Here is a 15881-nt window from a genome sequence, read left to right on the forward strand (position 1 = left end):
GCTAACATGTTAGCATCGGCGTTAGCATAAAATACATCTATCAACTGTTTCAGAAGACCATAACGGGTCAGTTTAACATAAAAAAGGTAAATATTCCTCAAAGACATATGCTCTTTAGGGTTTTAGTGGGGAAAATTAAGATAACGCGAAATAAAACAAATGAAGCCAATGAAGCAGCAGTTCGAAGCACTCCTTCATTGGTTCAAGATTCAAAGCAAAGCTCGGTTGATTATATGGAAGAAACGAAACATTTGTTATTTAGCTAAAGTTATTTAGCAACTAATCGATGACTAAATTAGTTGACAGCTATTTTAATAATCGATTTTAATCGATTAACTCGATTAGTTGTTTCAGCTCTACTTGGCCTGACACAGTGCCCAGTCTCGCTGGGTAATTGGGCAATAAAATATCAAATGATAATGATCTATTTTAGGCGTTATATAAAACAAATTCTGAATGATTTATTTGTGCAATGGAAATAATATTTCCATAGGTGAAAGATGGAATGTTTCATTCAATGAGGAGCAGCACACCTAAACATTCATTGTTTGTATATTAGTGGGCTGTGGATACAGCTTTTTGGCACACATTACCTGTCACTCAATGCCACCAGACCACTAACTAGTCTTAAGTTATTGGCTCAAAATGTCAAACCATTGTTTTTTTTATTGTTGTTGTTGCTTGTTTTTTTATCCCCCTATATGGTTGTCATGAAGAGTTGAACTAGCTAAACAGACCAAAATGGTTTTGTCCACCAGGCTGTAAGCATGTTTATTTATGCTCCTAAAGTTTGACATTTTTTAACATGAGGGTTTACGGGAACTGACTCTCTAACAAGGAGAAGAGGTGGCAAATTACAAGATTTGCCTCTTCTTCGTTTGCTTCATTTCTGAGGACTGGATATTGGGGCTTGCTTGAACTTAGTTGAAGGCATAAATGATACTTGCTGGATATCTTGCTTTTGTTTGTCTGAATTTTGTGATAAGGCTGAGAGTATAGAGGAAGTGAACTCAGACCCACAAGAATTTGTTCATTTTACTTAAAGTGGCTGTTGATTTAAAGGCAGTTTCCCTTCCTTCACTTCCCCTCTGGCACTCATTTTCCTTTCACTGTGTCGTTATAGAACTCTGGTCCTTCCGCTGAATAAATCGCACACGTAAGCACACAAACAACCCACATCCTGACTTTTGGGTGCCAAAACACAAAGGGAGCTAATGAGTGCCAGGCTTGAACAGCCACTTTACCACGCAGAATAAAACGCACAAAATGTTATGTCTGTGTCCCACTATAACTCTGCATGTGGGTGTGAGGTGAACACGGCTTTGTGGCTTTGCCCCTCTATAGTCATTGTGTGTATTCGTTTGTAAGCCATACATTCACATTTCGGTGTAGGTGCAGGTAAGAAGGATGAGGTCATTAAAGAGTGAGTGAAGAGCTAACTGCGGCTCTGAGCTACAGGCCTCCAGGGAGGAGAAGGAGGAGGAGGAGGAGGAGGAGGAGGGATGATGTCATTGGATGTATAAGTGCTTTGCCAGGCTGCTGCGTATCTCCTTTGTCCCTCCTTAAAGAACAGAAGCAGAAAACAGAAGAGAGGAACTGCAGCGGTGTCCTGTGGTGTATGCAGGAAGCTTAGGCAAAAAATACAACAGAGTTGTGGTCTCACTGCTCAGGGATGCTTCCATGTATTGCCAGGACGAGAACAACAGTGGTTGTGTGTTTGTTTCATAACTGCCGTCATCTGAAGGTGACTGTCTCAGGCTGTCTTCCCCTCTGTCAGTCCTTGTTGTAGTCTGCAGGAATTTGTTTTCCCTAAACTGGGGCATTCAGTTACTCAGGCTCATAAATAGTTGGACAGTTTTTGTCATTTTGCTTCTGTCCACAACCACAATGGAGCTGGAATGAAACAATATTTACTTGCAGTGTGGCTGTTAATTTAAGGGATTTAACAGATATTCAGCATCAACCACTTAGAAATTAAAGCCACCTGTATAAATGGTCCCTCCTTTATCAGAGCCCATATGTAATTGGACAAACTAAATAAAAAGGATTATTTTTAATACAAACTATCACTTTTACAAACAAGTTTCTGAACATTTTCAAGTTACAGAATAAGTCTCAGATTTCGTTTACGTCAATCTTTAGGGCCCTTTCACACATAACACGATTGAAGCCGACTAGCGCACGAAGAAGCAATTGCATGGCATTCGTGAAAAATCTGAGCTGCCTCTAACGCCTCGTACACCTGTCGCTACAAATATTCATGCACGCCAGTGGCTGAAAGACAGAGCGTGCCCTGTGAGAGCCCATTCGATCCCTATCGCGGTAGGTGTCGGCCAAATTCCAGGTGACACACGAACATCCAACACTGCTCGCTGGACACTTAGAAAATGTGTGGCCATTCGCGCTGTTAGCACGGAAATAGTGAGAAGGTGATCACTTTCAAGCTGGATGTGAAATTTGTCTAAGTGCCCCCACGAGTGTGGCCTTGCAAAGCAACACTCAGTGTATCAGCTCCCCTCTCAACACTTGCCGTGTGTGTGTATCACGTGTGTATTGCAGCCTGCAGCCCCCCCCACAACACGAAGCGTGCATGTGTTTCGAGCCCCCCCCCCCCCCCCCAATCCGCAACACATCTGGCATTCTGGGGGGTGGGAGCGGGAGCGCACTTGCATGAACTGCTGACATGTACAGTTGTATGTACAGATGGGGAGCGGCCAGCCACGTCTGAGCGCACTCAGCACAGCGAGCTGCCTCCCAGCTGATCGCTGGCCAGAGACTCACTGATAGCTGCAAATGATGGCTCAGTGCACACGACGTGTCACATTATAAACACGGAGACCACAGCCAGGACAGCTATATTAATAAGTACTACACTAACTACATACACAGTTACATAACAAATAACAAAAAAAAAAAGATCACATAACACAGAAACAGAGTGACACATTTGTGTGTGCACTGAACAGACAGGGGGCGTGGCCACCGATAGCAGCAGCTGTTGAGATCTCTGGTTGTGGACGTCATGGCTAGAGAACACGTACCGTGTTTATACGGACTTAGCCTTACAACTGTCTACTGTGACACGTGTGTCTGCTTGCTGTCCTCATGTGGACATACATAAAAACATATATTGCTGTTGTGATGGGCTGCAGTGAGCGAGCGCACGGCACACACGTTGTCGCAGGTGAAACGAACTGTCAGATCATAATAGGCAGTGGGCGATCTGAATGTCATGTCATCCACGTGAGCTCTGTTCCACATATAACGTTGTGTCTGTCCTACGGCATGCCGCCCACAGGACACACGTGTCGTGTCGGACACGCAGGCAGGACTGGCTGGACACGCCGGGCCAGTAGATGTGGTCATGATAAGAGCGCACTGCTTCATCCATGTCATGTTATGACTGTACGTCTGTGAACATGGGCCATCTACAGAGGAACAGCCACCAAGACACCCAGATATCTTCTGTCTTTTATTGTAGAAAATGGGTTGTACAGCTTTTCAGCCACAGCGGCATGGCGGAGTGACACAGAACGGGTTGTGTACCTGCAAACTGATCAGATCTAGGCTCTATTCTCCCATGCACCTTCTGGCAAACTCACTGAAATTTCTCTTAAGAAAATCTTTCTCTTTGAAATATGTATGACTTGTTTAAAGAAGACTTACTGGAAAAGTGAATATTTGTATTCAAACTACTTATATTTGTCTTGTTGCTTATTGGCACTGAAAATTGAGGTACTATTAGGGCTTAGAGTGATACTGAATAATGGACTGTTAAATAATCACCAACTATTTTCAGAATCAGTTTTGAGTCATTTAAAAGAAAGAAAAATCCATATTCTCTGAATGCAGCTTCTTAAATGTGAATATTTTCTGATTTCATTACCAATTTCTTTACTCCTCTGATAATGAAGTGAAAATCTTTAGATTGTGGAGAAAATGAGACATTTAAGGATGTTATCTTAGGTTTTGGATGACACTGATTTACATTTTATGGACCACATAACTAATTGATTAATGGTGAAAATAATCTATAGATTAATAAATGAAGCCAAATTAGGGACGGGCAGTACACAGGTACCAGTCATCATTCCTAATTGAGAAACATAAGAAAATGGACACATTCTGATCATGTGCAACCGATGTACAAACTTAAGTCATGTTTCTTTTTTTCTTTTTCTTTTTTTTTGACGTGTAGAGGGACTTAGGTGAGGTGTATAGCTTGCATTGTGAGCGAACACTGGCAATAACATTTTTGCCATATGGCCCGTTTCTGTGGGCATGATCCAGCACACAGGCACTTCAATGTTGAGGACCCAGCAGCTGGAAAAAGACCAAGGAGATGCCCCACACCTGGCTGCAGCAGGTGAATGGTTGCTTTCGGTGGGGGTAATTGTTATCAGGACTCAAAGTAGTTCTGTAGTGTGATGGGCAGTGGTGGGCACACTTCCGATAATCCGATAACAGATAATTATCGAAGATAATGTTTTCATTATCGGCTTATCTTTTTAGATAAATTTAAAAACCATCATCGGACTAATTATCTTCCGATGAATTACCGTCCGATAACGTTTAGACCGATAACGTACTAAACTAAGCTGAACAGTGAAAAACATTTTTAAAACTGTTAAAGCTGTTGAGACCTACCTGTTAAAAGTTTCCTAATAAGCATGTTGTTCTACCCTCTGCAAACAGAAACCACTCTATCCTCTGTAAGCAAAGGAGAACTGGTGACCAAAAAAAAGTAATTTCCTTTAACACCATACTAATATAATCGCAATGTCACCAAGTCATCCAGAGGCATACATGTTTAACTTATGGTTCAAATTTTAACCACTCATTTTAGACAAGTTATTTAAAATTATTGTCATGTCTGAAGTTTATAAAGTGAAAATATCAGATATATGTTTTCGTTTTAAAGTAATGTGCTAATTTTTAAGGTTTTGTGAGCACATGCTGTGCCAGGCAGCAATGCATTATGGGTAGCATAAGGTAATCTCAGACATTCACGACAGGACAAATGCATTTCAGACACTCTGTTCAGGGTCCACAGATAACAGCATTAAACTCTAGTGCCTAAAACTCTGGTGAATATATTCTCTGGGTTTATAGACGTTAGTGTATTTGCGTTTGTTAAATTCCACGCATCTTAAATGTAGCAGACACGGATTATCTGGAATTTTGTTTGACATTTTTTCAAGGCCGCTACTGCCATCTACTGGCCAGGAGTGTTCATGCCAGTATTAAACGTCTGGGTACATAGCTGCTCTCAAAGTGTTGGTATTGTCCAAGCGCTTTTTGTGTGCATATATGTTAACTTTGTATTCTAAAACTACAGTTAGAAGTAATTCCGACTCCTTATCGGTCCACACGAACGAGGTTGGCGCCATGTTTTTAGTTTTTGTGGAAGTGACGACAAGAGAATAAGGCTCCTGATTGGATAGAATTTTAATCAGTACCGCCACCCAAAGGTTTGGCAGACTAATTACAACACATTTATACGGTTCGATGTGGATGGATTTTTTTTTTTAAACGACGTAGTGTGGATGAAGTTTTTTCCCCAAACTGAAAGGGTAAGATATTCGGTTTTACAAATACCCGACAATGTGTGTACATGGCCTTATGTCTGTGAAAGGCACTATATAAATAAATGTACTTACTTACTTACTTACTAATATTGAGTGCACGTTTTACAACATCATAAAAGTTTTAAAACATGCAATTGCGATGACACTTCCAGGGCTCCGTAAAAATGCCTGTTTTTACAAATAAAAATGGAATATTTTACAAAAGCACATTTATCTTTAAACCAACACACGTCACATTAACGTGTTGGTTTACATAATGGATTACTGAACCAATCACTGTTTAGCACTTTTACCCAGAATGTTTTGTGGTCTGTGTTTGTTACAAAACCTCAGAATTAGTGCCTTATTCAACATTAAAAGGTATATGTATATTTTAACTTTGTACAAATGACAGAATCGACATTAATGGAGTTATTCTATCAGTATTTTCAGAAAACCATAAGTTAGTATGACTTTATTTTTCAAGCCCTCCACCTGACCGGAGTGTTGAAATTGATAGGGAGCTGGTCTTATGGCTGCTCTTGGTGTGTCTCTGTGGTGGGTGCGCTGTTGTAAACAAGAGCTTCCAGCAGGGGCAGAATGTTGAAAGAAAAATGATTATGATTAGTAAAGAGTTGATTTCGTGGGTGCTCTCAGGATTTGTCTGTGCTGCTTCCTGCAGGGGGCAGCATGGTCAAACATTCTTGCTTATTCTTTAGGTCTTTTACCGCTTTTGATGCTTTCAAAAGCGATTGTGTTAAAAATCATTTTCAGCTCTTTAGTAACTGCAAATGTCCCATAGACAACACCGGAATTTATCGGTTATCAATTATCTGTAACTTCCGATACATTTTTGGGTGGTTTATCGGTTTGTCTTTATCAAAGATAACTTTTCAGTTATCTTATTGTCTGTTATCGAAGTTAATTTTTTGGTTATCTGTGCTCACCACTAGTGATGGGTGTAGCACCAGTGCATGCACCTTGACCTGACCTTGAATTAAAGCTCAAATTCTACATTTCTAGCACATCTTGACTGTTTCTTTTCAACTCCAATGCAGTTGTATACAGACAAAATTACAAAAACGTCACTGTCCAACTACTTATGGACCTGCCTGTTGCTTGCTGGTTTGACATTGAACGTTACGTCACTGTTCAGCAGCTTTGGCTGTTCTCCTCACGGTTGGTTAATCTTGTGTAGGTTTCCATGTCGATGCTAACCCAGTCCTTTGATTACAGCAACACGAACAGACTGACATCTACTCGAGCCACTGCAGTTTTCAAAAATCTGTTGTGTCGAGAATGAGAGGAGAGATTCTGTATGAACGCTGTCAAATACAGTTAAAATCAAACTCTTGGAAGAAGAAACATGTAACAGGGTCCATGCTTCACTATGTGTCCTTCACCTTATTTGCCCACATCACGACCAGAATACTCTGCAGTGATTGGCTCGCTTCCTGAGGGCTTGTCACTGCTCTGCTGTAGCTCTTCCCTTTCCATACCCCTGCTTCTCTGGTGTGGATGGAAAAAAAAATAGTTGGCACAGCTGTTAAATCTGTAGCTGTTTTCCACATCTGATGGTTTAGAGTTGACAGATTCTGCTGTTAACTCTGCAACTAATCATGTATTATGGAAGACAGTGTGCAGACAAGGCCAGCGTACTGGACTGATTAACTTTCTGCAGGTGTGTGACGCAAATGTCAGACTGTGTTTAGTGATGGGTGAAGGTGGAATGTTTGTTTTGGTTTGCTACATCTTGCTCACTCACTGCATCTTTGTCCATCTTGCTCTGTCCTCCAGTCCACGCTGGGCTGCCCGGCAGTCAGCAGTTTGTTTATGGGACTCTGTTTGCCAAGCTAATCTACCCGCCTTTCAAGTAGAAGTCAGCAAATGAGGGAGAGAGAGAGAGAGAGGGAGAGGGAGAAAGAGAGCAAGATTGTGAGAGGCAGAGAGTTGCAGTAGTTGGAAAGGAGAGCGAGAGAAAGGAACGCAGTGTGCGGACCGTCTTGCTTTATAAATGATTTTCTTGTTTTGCTGTGAAAATGCTTCTTTCTGTTGCTTTGTCTGACATGCTGAGCGGTGCATACCTGTCCCGTTTGACCTGCGTTAACAGCCACGTCTGGTAGCTGTGCAGTTGCAGGGTGGCGTGCTGAACTGGATGCCGCTGCCCTTCTACACCTGTAGGTGAAGTTTGCTAGGAGAAGAGACGGAGGTGAGGTTAAGGAAAGGCGCCGTAGGTCGGAGCATCATCGGCCTGGTTCTACCTCTGCTGTCGTCTCCATGGGGGTTCTCATGTGCTGCGACTGCTTCTTCTATAGGTAGCAAATAAAAAGAAGTCATTGTTTTCATCTCCTGTACTTTTGCATTTTGTTGTTGTTGCCGTCATTCCAAATTTTAGTTTTAAGTCTGTTGTCAACTTCCTCCGCTTTGGTCCTGTTTGCCTCTCTTACTGTACTGCGGTTTGTGTAAGACATTTGAGGACAGTGCTGCTGTGGCAAGTAGGAATTCTGCTGTAATCAGAAATGTGTTATCTTAACTTGCGGGAGGGAAGGAGGGAAGTTGAGGACAGGATGGCCCTTTGCCAACTCCTGAAGAGGACATTTAACACTTAGTTTTATGGTCAGTTAATGGTGAGGTTAACGCTGGTTGAAGTAGAAGGGCACGCAGCCGCGGTGCCACCTTGTTTGTCATGTTTCCCCATCACTTCCCCTCTTCCTGTTGGGCGCCCCCGGACTATGCAGTACTGTTTGTTTGGACATAGTGTTCCTTTTACATGCGGGCAGGCCTGTGTGTGTTTCTGATTTTTTTTTTTTTTTTTCTTCTTCTTCTTCTGTTTGTTGAATTTCGAACAGAGGTGTTACCAGACTTTTCCAGCCGTTGTTGCCCCTTTCAGAATATTAACTTCTCCTCAGACAGACAACTTCCTCCGCAGCTGCCTTGCGTCTCAGTGCACGGTCTGTTAGGTTTGAAGTCCGACTCGCTTATTGGCATTCAAATAGCAGGCTATTGTGCTTGAGAAAATTGGTAGCTGATTTAGGTTAGGTTCTCTGGCAGTCGAATCAGAAGGGATCTGGTTCCCCTCTCTTGTGGTTGTCGGGTTAGGCAGCTTGTTCCTGCCTCAACTGCAGTATAAACTCTAAATATAACTTTCTAGTTCTCTAAGGAGCATTTTGATGGTGAGAGCCAAATTGTAGCTGTAAAACACACACACACACACACACACACACACACACACACACACACACACACACACACACACACACACACACACACACACACACACACACCACAGCTGCATTGGATTAGAGCTCACTGTAATTCAGAACTTTTGTTTACATTTCACTGCTGCTCTTAGTATGTGTGATCGTTTTGTGTGTCTGTCGAATGTGTTATGTATTGCAGTCTTGGAGAGAAAGCACACAGAAGGCTTATGAAGGCAACACTTGTGCAAGAAGTAGTTATGGTTCTTTTTCCGCAGTTAGGAGGGGTGCAATGGAGACCTGGACAGAACACTGATGCATTATGGGCTCATTATGACAAAATGGGCTGTCACTTCTATTTTTAGTATTTTCTCTCCCTTTGTCTCCCCATCAGCCAATCAGATGGCTTGGCTGTGATGTTATATGGCTTGACGAGTGTGTTTTTGGAGGCACACCCGTCTAAACACCAGGTCCTCATTGACCTCAGGCCAGACCTCCATCCTTTAGGATCTTGTGTTTCCACTTTCACTCGTAGCATTGTGTGGAACAGAAGCGGCTTCCTAGCTCTCCATCAAACCATGCCAAATCAAATGTCCATCATCCTGTCCACAATGGATAGAATGGAAAAACTTGTCATCCTGTAACATAAAATTCAAAAGGTTGGAACTAAATATATCTCAGAGCATTAATTTGTCATTGTGTTCTTAAGTGACTTTTTGGAAAACCATAGTCACTGGAAAGCCTGTGAGTGAAATATTTATTTATTTATTTATTTATTCAGTTGGTTGCGCATTGCAGTCATTTTTCTGAAATCTGAGTTTTAGTTTAAATTCTGACTCAGAAATTCATGCATGTTTCATGGGAATCCCAGGTTTGGCCTGATGACAGGTGTTTTTTGGTGGCTGTTGATAGCATCAAACATAAATAAAGTAGCTGCTTATTACTGTTATGTTGATATTTTGTCCTGTTTGCAGTATAACAGGAAAAAAATACAATTATTTCTTGCTAACTGAAATACAGATGTTGTAAACCATGAAATTCTGGTTTTGTAATTCTGTGGCACTTTGCTGATCATCGCATTATTAATATAATTGGATTTTCAATTAAATGTGTTATTTATGTTATGTAGGCTAACCTTTGCAAAGCATTTTATTGCTGCTGGGTGAAAATAACATGCAAGAATATCCTATGAAAAAATCATTTGTTTAAGCATATAAGCCTTTCATTTATTTTTTTTTTTATTGAAGAAATTAATTTGCAAAATGTAAATATCCTCCCATTCAGCTGTAACCTTTGCACTTCAATCAATCAATCAATCAATCAATTTTTTTATATAGCGCCAAATCACAACAAACAGTTGCCCCAAGGCGCTTTATATTGTAAGGCAAGGCCATACAATAATTATGTAAAACCCCAACGGTCAAAACGACCCCCTGTGAGCAAGCACTTGGCTACAGTGGGAAGGAAAAACTCCCTTTTAACAGGAAGAAACCTCCAGCAGAACCAGGCTCAGGGAGGGGCAGTCTTCTGCTGGGACTGGTTGGGGCTGAGGGAGAGAACCAGGAAAAAGACATGCTGTGGAGGGGAGCAGAGATCGATCACTAATGATTAAATGCAGAGTGGTGCATACAGAGCAAAAAGAGAAAGAAACAGTGCATCATGGGAACCCCCCAGCAGTCTACGTCTATAGCAGCATAACTAAGGGATGGTTCAGGGTCACCTGATCCAGCCCTAACTATAAGCTTTAGCAAAAAGGAAAGTTTTAAGCCTAATCTTAAAAGTAGAGAGGGTGTCTGTCTGCCTGATCTGAATTGGGAGCTGGTTCCACAGGAGAGGAGCCTGAAAGCTGAAGGCTCTGCCTCCCATTCTACTCTTACAAACCCTAGGAACTACAAGTAAGCCTGCAGTCTGAGAGCGAAGCGCTCTATTGGGGTGATATGGTACTACGAGGTCCCTAAGATAAGATGGGACCTGATTATTCAAAACCTTATAAGTAAGAAGAAGAATTCCACTTGCAGAAGGTCTTGGCAATGGAAAGGATAAATATTGCCAAATCTGCTGCTAGTTGGGCTGCTGCCTGTTTTTTTGTTTGTTTTTTCAGATGTGCTCCATGTGTTTTCTCTGTCCACAGATTAACCAGTCTGGCTGGCCTTTAGGCCACAGTCTCGGCTGAGTGAGCTCTTGTTGAAACTAAAAATTGAATTTTGAACTTTGGAAGTTTTTCTTTCCATTTGGGCCTGCAGGAAGGCACACACAACACAACAGTCTAGACTGGCCAGGTTGGCTAGCAGGCACTGGCACCATGCATTGCTGCATCCACCACACTGTAGAACTGCCTTGGGTCATAGCAACAACAGGCAACCTGTTCATACCCACCTTCATCGAGCTTCCATGTTCAGGTCAAACAAGAGGTTCATGCCCTTTGGTTTTGTCAAGCCACTGGGGTCCTCAACACTGCACAGAATTAAAATTTCTTAATCTTTATTTAACCAGGTTAGTCCCATTGAGATTACGACCTCTTTTGCAAGGGACACCTGGACAAGTTTCCAATTCATTTAACCTGCATGTCTTTAGATGTGGGAGGAAACCGGAGCCCCCAAGCACTCAAAGGAAACCCACGCAAACATGGGGAGTACATGCAAACTCCACACAGAAAGGCCACAGGTGGGAATCAAACTTGACTTGGGCCTTTGTTCTCCTGCAAAGGTATCTTCATGGCCAAACATCTCTATTGAGGATACTGACTCATTAAGCTCTTCCCAGGCATGTCTTGATCTCATAGGCCAATGACCTGGTGACATTCAGATAAGTGAGTGTATTTATAAGATTGACATGTTCACTACATACAGTTCAGGAAGTCATTGAATGTCTGGATCTTTGTCATGATCCAGCACAGTCACAATCCCAGACACTCCAAAAGACAGCACTGATTCTTTTTCAATTTGGTCAGTATTTTGCTTTTTCAATTTTTCTTCCCTTATCCATTCATAACTTCACAGTGGATCTGTTGGTATTTTTACACAGCATGTGGTGTATAACAACAGTTCTGAATGTGTCATCATAGTGTGTACGTGTTGTCTGAGCAGATCAACCATTCTATTTAGCATGTGGCTTTCATTAAGCTATTTTTAGCAGGTCTGGCCACTTTGACAGAGCTGAGACATGAAAAGCTTTGGAGCAGTTAGATAGCATCGTCCCTTGTGGCTGTTGTACGTACAACACAGTAAAATTTTAAATGAAGGTTTGATGGTGTTGAAATTCTGTTTCTAGGAAAGTATTACATGTAAAATATCAATACTTCCTCATTTGACCTTGTGTAGTGTACTGTATTACCCCAAATGCACTGCTCCAGCCAAACAGATGGGGCCGACAGTTCAGTCAGACAGTAAGCTTAAGGACTGAATATCAATGATTTGTCTGGCTTGTATCTTGGGTTTTGTTGGAGTTCCTCCACCGGCTGGCAATGTCTACTTTTTTGAATTTCACTCAATTCAGTTTACTTTATTTTATTTATATAGTGTCAAATCATAACAAAGCTGACTCAAGGAGCTTCGCAATCACACGGGTAAGTTCTAATGCAATTTGTTGTGCCAATGTGTCCTGCTTTGTCCCTCTGGACACCATGCTTTGTCCCACTTGACACCACGCTATATAAAATAATCATTATGTAGCCAATGACACATTTGCTCTCAGAACATGGCTGATGAATCCATTCTCAAATTCCTCTCAGAATCAGAGAGAAATGATTAGGGCTGAAACGATTAATAGACTAATTCGAATAATTCCATTACAAAAAATGTTCGAGGCAAATTCTTTGCCTCGAAGCTTCATTTAAAGCTGTAGTACATATGCCAGGCCTGTAGGTGGCACTGTAACGCTCCCATAAAAAACCAAGAAGACCGTAGAGCATGCCCATAACTAATGTAAGTGCTAATCAATGTAGCAGGTGATGCTACAAGTTTACAAACCCACATGCTGAGTAAAATAAAGCCTTTTAAGAGAGAGTCTGTGCTGATCGTCTGAAACGGACTTATTATACATTTAAAGTGAAGTAGTGTGTTTATATATGTATATTTTTTTTAAACGTGGTTTGCTCCACTGGCTGCTCTCCACCTCTGCAGATGAAGCAAAAGGAAGCACACTTTAAATTAATTATGTTTAACTACTTTTTTCAGATTTGATTAGAGTTTTTAATCAACATGCTGCAGAGTTAATTTATCAGTGCAGCTGTTGTGGAAATGTTGCACTCCACAGCCGTTTTTTTCAAAGGCTTTGTTATTCGCCAGGTATCCACAGAAAACAAGGAATTTGACTTCGGTTTGAGCTACACTGTACAGCATGTATAAATATACACTAAACACTGAATGAAGCACAGTAATAAAAAGTGCAAATGAAATATGCAATAAGAAGGAAAAAAGAATGTCCTGTCCGCAGACTGAAGATGTCAGACTGCCTGGGCTTATGGTTTGGCAAAGCTCTAAAACTCTTAATATGAAAAAATAAATAATAACCTGGCAAAACAGAGAGAGGGAACACCCTAAACTTAAAAATCTGCATGATGGCACAGCACCATTGTGCCGTTGCTTAGGGAAAGCCCTGCCACTACTGATACTGTTTAAAAACACAAAAGAACTTTTTTATCCGATTACTCGATTAATCGATAAAATAATCGATAGAATACTCAATTCCAAAAATATTCGATAGCTGCAGCCCGAAAAATGCTCAACAGCTGCAGGTTATCTTGTGGGCATTGTGTGGTGGAGAATGCATTTGGAATCTTGTATCAATGGTAATTATTTATAATATATGTATTGTAATGAATTGGAAAACAGTTGCATTTTCATTCCTTCTTATGAGTTGGATAATGTATGTTATGTTTATTATCAATATAACATCATCGTCATAATCATTTAGATGCCCTGCGCGCAATGACAAACAGTGTTTTTCGAATGGGTTGTGCAATGTTCACGCAAGTGGCACAAAATTAATGCTTGCCAGACATTTTGAACATTTCAAAGTTTTCCTTGCGCACTGGCATGAAGCTGTGCACAGTTTATGCAAAGTTTGACGAGTTTGCTCATTGGTACACAAGATTGCGTGTCAGTGCGGGAATCAAATTTGTGCAAGTGTCAAGGTGCCTACAGTGTTCCTTTTACAGGCAGGCCACTAACAAGGTCTGTTCTCTTCGCGTCATCTGTTTTACAAGCATCTCTGATCTTGTACCTACTGCTGAGACGTCTGTTTGAATGAAAATCCGCCTACATTTATTGCAGACATTCATAATCTAAAGTAGATCAACTTGATTCTGTCAAACTCGGCTGGACTGATGGTCTCTTCTCCACTTTTACCTACACCTCCCTCCCCTCAGCAGAGGGCAGACCTCACACAGGCCCAGTTACATAACAGACTGTGTGCGTGCGTGCTTGTTTTCAGGAGCACTGTAGTCCTGCTGGCTCAGGAGGAGAAAGAGATGGCCTTGCACTAACTTACCTCTGTGTTTAGATCCACGGAGTCAGCATATGTGGTCATGCAGTAATGTGCACGCCTAAATAAAAATGAACTATTTATTTATCTATCTATCAATCTGTCCAAACCCTAATGACTTGAAGCATAAAACAAGATGATTATGATCTAAGGTATATTCACTCACGACCACTTTTTAGGTTCACCTGCTCAGTTGCTTGTTTAACAAATAGCTAATCAGCCAATCACATGGCAGTAACTAATTGCATTTAGACATCCAGACACACAACCATCTCTAGGCTTTACAGAGAATGGTCCAAAAAAGAGAAGATGACCAGTGAGTGGCAGTTATGCGGATGATAATGACTTGTTGAGGTCAGAGGAGAATGGGCTAACTGGTTGAATGAATTGACATGATGCTAACATGTCAGTATGGACCAACACATCTGAGGAATGTTTCCAACACCTTGTGGAATCTATGACATGAAAAATTAAGGAAGAGCTGAAGGCAAAAGGGGGCCAACCCGGTTCTAGCAAGGTGTAACTAAATTAAGTGACCGGTGATTGTATATGCATGTGTAACATGTTTCTGCTATGACAAAATTTTGTCGTACCTGTCCTGATCACAGCCCTTCCTGAACAAATCAAGCTTCATATCTTTTCATGTTATGTGATTTTTATAAACATTGAAATATTTCATGCAATACTGCAATTATGATCATTTTCTGTGACATGCTTGCATTGCAGCAGCCTGATCTGTTTTCTGGATGTGTAAACAGTGGTTATATTAAAACTGTTGGCCTTCATTGGAAAGCCTCTGATACAGTTTGATTGTAAACTCTTGGAGATGTACAGGAAGGATTGTATTCCGTGAGGGGAATTGGTGGAGATATTTGGCATTTGTTTCATCATTATGATTCATAATTTCATTGTTGTTGTTGCTGTTGTCATCATGTACATCTGCAGAAAAATGTGAATGAAGCTAAATACACACTTGAAAGTGATGATGACACAAGGCAACTCTTGGCCGAGTGTCCCCTGTTGGGGGAAACTGAAGCAGTCATGTATAAGTCACACTAATAAAAGTAATGGACATTTATTAGTTAAATGCCATTAAAAAAAAAAAAAGGTACCATTAATGGAACTGAGGTGGACACTATGGACTACTACAGGTACCTGGGTACCTCTACATAGAGAACAAACTGGACTGGACTGTAAACACAGATGTTGTGTATAAGAAAGATCAGAGCCGACTGTGCTTCCTCAGGAGGCTCAGATCTTTCAATGTCTGCAGAAGTATGTTGCAGATGTTTTATCACTCAGTAGTCTCCAGCGTCATCTTCTACGCTGTAGTGTTCTGCCACAGCAGGCTGAAGGCAGCTGACATGAACAACCTCAACAAGGTCATCAGGAGGGCTGGCTCTGTCCTGGGGATGGAACTGGAGTCTGTGGTGGTGTCGGAGAGGAGGATGTTGAGAAAACTGCTCACCATCCAGGACAACCCCTCCCCCCGCGTGCCACACTGATGTCCTGTCAGAGCACCTTCAGCCAAATACTGAGGCCACTGAGGTGCACCATAGAACACCAGAGGAGGTCCTTCCTACCTGTGGCAATCAGACTCTATAACTCCTCCCCCTTCTGCAGGATGAATACA

General features: G+C 41.5%; 1 protein-coding gene across 3 annotated transcripts in view; it reads left to right on the top strand.

Annotated features, from left to right (window-relative positions):
- The window catches only part of mob2a (MOB kinase activator 2a), a 176827-nt gene that overhangs the window by 94581 nt on the left and 66365 nt on the right, over positions 1–15881 (top strand). The window contains exon 1 of one of the 3 annotated variants that reach the window (XM_034176910.1): positions 7512–7882. The exons of the other annotated variants lie outside the window; for them this stretch is intronic. Within the exon in view, the coding sequence (XP_034032801.1) occupies positions 7845–7882 (38 nt within the window). The 5' untranslated portion in view covers positions 7512–7844. Of the gene's footprint in view, positions 1–7511; positions 7883–15881 lie in introns of those variants that run through there. 3 annotated transcript variants of the gene reach the window in all.

Source organism: Thalassophryne amazonica, chromosome 8 (assembly GCF_902500255.1).
Source record: "Thalassophryne amazonica chromosome 8, fThaAma1.1, whole genome shotgun sequence".
In the NCBI taxonomy this organism is placed as follows: Eukaryota; Metazoa; Chordata; class Actinopteri; order Batrachoidiformes; family Batrachoididae; genus Thalassophryne; species Thalassophryne amazonica.